We start from the raw sequence: 5,502 nt of genomic DNA on the forward strand, positions 1-5,502 counted from the left end.
CAAATATATGAAATAATGATTAAAAAAAAAAAAAAAAAAACAAAAATCAAAAGAAGACTACACGTATACTACTAGTATAGAACTCCCAATTTTTAGCAACTATCAATTTTGTAGTGGGTCCCATATAAATAAAAATATAAAATACAAAATTAAATAAATTACACCTACCAAACTCATCTTCAACCTCACCCCTTCCTCAACCTCACCCACCTTTTTTTAAACTTCCATTTTTCATGATATATAAATTTACAGCAAAAAAAAAGGAAAAAAAAATGCACTGAAAATTGAAAAAACCACAAAACTTCGCCCTCACTCTCGTGGATATGAGGAAATTTTCCAGGGCGAGGAGCTTGAGTACGAGGGAGGGAGGAGCCATGGCGGTACAATGCCATCGGCGCCCTCGAGGAAGTGCAAGGAGGGCGGCCCGATGGCTCACCGTTGGGAGTGGTCTTATGAGTTGTGTACATATCACTCCCCATATATGTATAAAAGGTAATCCAAAATGGTTAGCGTTTTAAAAAAACGTCCGTTTCGAATATAGATAGTTACTTTTTGTTCGTAAAATTATATCGAGTTTAATGGTGATGGCGGTGAAAAATAACTCGTGGCGAATAGAAAGTGTGTGTGTATGTATATATATATATATATATATATATATATATATATATATATATATATATATATATATATATATATATATATATATAAGGTAAGCAAACATGGTTGGCGTTTTAAAAAAACGTTCGTTTCGAGTGCAGTTAGTTGCGGTGTGTTCGTAACTTTATTTCGAGTTTAATGGTGAAGACGGTGAAAAATAACTCTCGACGAATAGAAAAATAAAGCCCGACAAAGATTTAGGTGAGTTATGTATTTTTTTAAATTAGTTAATGAATTTACGGTTTAAGTTTCTAGACTTTTTACACTCCGAAAGAAGTTAGGAGATAAACCCTATAAAAAGGGTGAATGAGTAAATTTTAAAGTGGTTTGGTGGCGTTGTTGTTTGCTATGTTAAACACACCCAAAACGACCAGCTTTTTATAGAGATATAGGTAGCAATTACTTCTAGATCACTATTGAGTTAACACCAGTCAATGGTGACGTGTAGTTATATTTTTCCAAACATGTTTGTTTTGACTATAATTTGAGCCCATACCGTGTGTATCTCTTAATAATTAAAATATTTCTCTATAAATAGGCAAAGTGTGTAGTTAAACAAAACACCAAAGCAAGTTTCCTTTTCACATATAAAGTTATAATTAATTAAGTAAAGAAGAAAGAAATGGCATTGCAAAATGACGAGCAATCCAAAGAATTACTTCAAGCTCAAGCTCACGTATGGAACCACATTTTCAGCTTTATTAACTCCATGTCACTCAAATGTGTCATTCAACTAGAGATACCTGATATCATTAATGCCCATGGCGGTCCAATGCCCCTGTCTAAGTTGATTGAAGCCCTCGGCGTAAACCCGAAAAGAGCTGAATGTGTACGCCGACTAATGAACCTACTTGTCAACTCTGGTTTCTTTGTTATAGAAAGAGAAGGGTATTGGTTAACTCCTGCTTCTCGGCTCCTACTAAAAAACGATCCCTTAAGTATGAGGCCTTTTTTGGAACTCCAGTTGGATCCAATGTTGATGGATCCATGCCATAACTTAAGCAAATGGTTCCATAATGACGATCTCACCCCTTTTAACACAACTTATGGGAAGATCTTTTGGGAAGTTGCAGGCCTAGACCCTAAATTTAACACTTTGTTTAATGAAGCAATGGGTTGTGATGCAGCACTAGTTACTAGTGTCATTTTCAAACACTGTGGGAGTGTTTTTGAAGGCTTAAAGTCAATTGTTGATGTTGGGAGTGGTATTGGGACACTTACCAGATCCATTGCCAAAGCTTATCCGAATATTAATTGTATTGCTTATGATCTTCCTCATGTTGTTAACGGTTTGGTAGGAAGTAAGAATTTGAGATTCATTGGTGGGGACATGTTTGAATCCATTCCCAAGGCTGAAGCAGTTTTACTAAAGGTATTTATCCCTTTTCTTCTTAATTATATTACTATATTACTATATCATGTATATTTGCTTTAATTATTAGTTTATATAACGATTTTTTAAACTGAAACTTCATGTAAATAAAATTGTAAACTCATTAATATGTATGAAATGATCTGAAACAGTGGGTATTTCATAACTACGACGATGAGAGATGCATAAAAATATTAAAGAAATGCAAAGAGGTGATTTCGAGTAAAGAAAATGGAGGAAAACTGATCATCATAGATATGGTTGTTGAAAATGATAAAGTGGGTAGTAAGTCTCTCGAGACTCAGCTTTTCTTTGATATGCTTATGATGATTCATGGGATCGGAATACAGAGGACCGAAATAGAATGGTCAAAGTTATTCGCTGATGCTGGATTTAGTGAGTATAAAATAATTCCAATTCTGGGGTTAAGGTCTCTCATTGAAGTGTATCCATAGATACTCGTTCCGACGTTACATTTTCGTTCTTTAGAACGAGATTGAGTTTTTACGCGGTTATGAATAAGTTTGTATGATCTTGTTTGTTTTCCTTCGCTGCATGAATAAGTTTGTAAGTTCTTGTTTGTTTTCCTTTGTTGCATGCATTGAATAAATGTTGCCACTAATAAAGTATTAATCACCATTTATCTTAAACGTGTTATCTATCTATCTATTTTAATATAATTTTAAGTTTTTTCATATTAAAATTTTCAGATTAGAGTGTAGTGAATTGAATGTGAAAAACACAACAACGGCAGTTTTTGGAAGGTCAAATTTGGTTATAAAAAAAGAGAGAGAGGGGAGGAGGGGGTTGGGTGTTCTACTCATAAATTATTTGCTAGTGAAATGACTCGTGGAATCACGAGTTTGTTTAAACAAAACAGTTTAATTATATGTTTTAGGTATTAAGTGAACATAGATGTTAAGGCTATTTTGTTTAATAACTCGTGGAACCACAGAGTCCGAAAAAAAACTCGCCAGTTGAACATTTCATCAAAAACTTAAAATGTATATTAAACAATCCATATCCAATCATATGAGATAATATTGGTTGTCATTATATTTTAAAAGTGTAATTTAAAATATAAATAAATTTAGAATTAGTTTTCTTCTGCCTAGCTTTTATACCTTCTAGTACTCAATTAAAAACAATCTATAGTTAATATTATTGAATAATTCAAAATTATTTAATTTTAATAATTAAAATAACTATTAATAAGATTTAATAATAATACGGAGTAATTAATTAGTAAGATTTAATTTTAATTTTAAATTATTTAGATTAACGACATCACCTACTACACTTAAATTTTTTCTTTTTCTTTTTGATTTTTTCCTTAACAAAGGAATTAGCATAATAATGACATAATCATTATAGCAATTTAATATTGGGAGATGATTCGTACACCGTCAAGTTTTAGCCATACACCACTAGTTGTGCTTTAAAGCACTGTACTGTACAACTGTCTAATGCACGTTTAGTGGTGTATGGCAAAAAATGGTGGTGTACGAATCAGCTCCCTTTAATATTAACTATAGATTGACAAACAAATTATCTAACACGTGTAATAAAGGGGAAGGGAGGGGGGTGTTCTAGTCATAAATTATTTCTTGACAAACAAATTATCTAACACGTGTAATACAACTGAAGCGATGCACGAATTCACTAATAATGTTAACAAACAAATTATCTAACCCGTATAAAAGGGGACTGAAATTGGGTTGAAACTGGACTCAAAATTGATATGAACAGACAGAACAATAAACATTGCATTATATATATATATATATATATATATATATATATATGGGAAAAGCTGACAACCAATATACCCAATTTTAATAATGTTAAGAAAAAATATTTTTTTAAGACCAATCTCAACCATGACGCTGTCATGGGCATTTCCTCAGCGCCACATCAGCTTTCTCTCTCCTCCTTTCTCACCACTTCCTCTCATAACACTCTCATAACACACAATTGTCAACCATGACATATTTCCTCAAATTTTATTATTATTATTATTATTATTATTATTATTATTATTATTATTATTATTATTATTATTATTATTATTATTATTATTATTATTATTATTATTATTATTAACTAACAAATATTATAAGGAAAATGATAAACGTAGCCCTAAGGGCTACACTTAAACATACTAAAAATAATTTTATTCCATATTTAAAACTCAACCCTGCCATGAATAATATTAATACCAAATTTATATAAGGAAAGTCGATATTAAAAAAGGAATATTTATACTTTGTAATTAATTAAACAAATTTTATAAAATTATTTATAGTAAGCTTAAACGTAGCCCTAAAGGCTACGTTTATCAAAATCCATATTATAATTATACATGTAATAATTTTTTAAACCTATATTAGAAAACATGAAAGTGAAAGTCACTTCATTAAACATAACATAAAATTAAACATATCTTTCTAGCTACAGAGTATTAATATATAATAATAATACCCACTTCATTAAAGTCAAAAAAGAAAAAGGAAAAAAAAAATCTTACCCACTCCCTTCTTCTTCTTCTTCTTCTTCTTCTTCTTCTTCTTCTTCCCTTTTCCTCTGTATCATCACCATGCCCACTTCCATTAAACTCCATTGAAAGTAATCTTCTATTTTATTTTTAACCTTAACAAAATACAATAAGTAAAGGAAAAGGCCCCATACCCACTTCATTAAACTATATATGGTCTCCGTCCTCAATTATGCTTATCTATGAAAAAATTATATATGGTCTCCGTCCTCAATCATGCTTATCTATGAAAATTTTCAGGGCGATGGTGACGAGGGCGGCACCGATGCCATCAGTGCCCTCATGTGACATTTTTGATGACATGGTGTATAACACACCATTGGGAATGGTCTAATAGACTTGAGAACAATTTAACCCAAAAGTTAAATTAGGAGAATAAGGAATCTAAATTATTATAAGCTACTTAATATTTTGCTTAACGGCCGATGTGGGATAACATCGTAACAAAATTTCACCTCCCAAAGTTATAAGTGGCCATCTGCTTGTTTTTTATCCACGTTAGCAACCGGATTTGCGATGATAAGTTTATTCCGCAGTTTTTGAGATTTACCCATGTTAAAGATCAAAAGTAATTTATTTTACCTTATTAGATTATTAACATTAAGGCGTTAACCAAGATTTATAATCTATATATGATGCATTATACTTCTTTAGAGAGTTGACATAACTCAATTATCTAACTCTGTTAAACCCTAAATAAATATATTAGTGGCACTTAATACTAACTCTAGACTAGAGTCCAGGTCCTCCAGGTGCAAAACTCTAGCCAAATTTGAAATACTATCAGCACTTTTATTTTGAATTTGATTATATTACTACTTTAAATTTGATTTGATTTGATTTTGATATTCGAGTCTGGTGTTCACCTGAACCGTATACGAGGAGTGGTCGGGTCTTCAGTTCTCATGTCCCTGACTTC

General features: G+C 31.4%; 1 protein-coding gene across 1 annotated transcript; it reads left to right on the forward strand.

Moving 5' to 3' along the window:
- Positions 1–1,235: 1,235 nt before the first annotated feature.
- LOC139853022 (trans-resveratrol di-O-methyltransferase-like) lies at positions 1,236–2,674 on the forward strand. The gene is made up of 2 exons (XM_071842392.1): positions 1,236–2,029; positions 2,182–2,674. Exons 1-2 carry the CDS (start codon positions 1,280–1,282, stop codon positions 2,482–2,484), a joined length of 1,053 nt encoding a protein of 350 aa, XP_071698493.1. The 5' UTR covers positions 1,236–1,279; the 3' UTR covers positions 2,485–2,674.
- The last annotated feature ends 2,828 nt before the right edge of the window (positions 2,675–5,502 follow it).

This window comes from Rutidosis leptorrhynchoides, chromosome 6, assembly GCF_046630445.1.
Source record: "Rutidosis leptorrhynchoides isolate AG116_Rl617_1_P2 chromosome 6, CSIRO_AGI_Rlap_v1, whole genome shotgun sequence".
NCBI classification, from domain to species: Eukaryota; Viridiplantae; Streptophyta; class Magnoliopsida; order Asterales; family Asteraceae; genus Rutidosis; species Rutidosis leptorrhynchoides.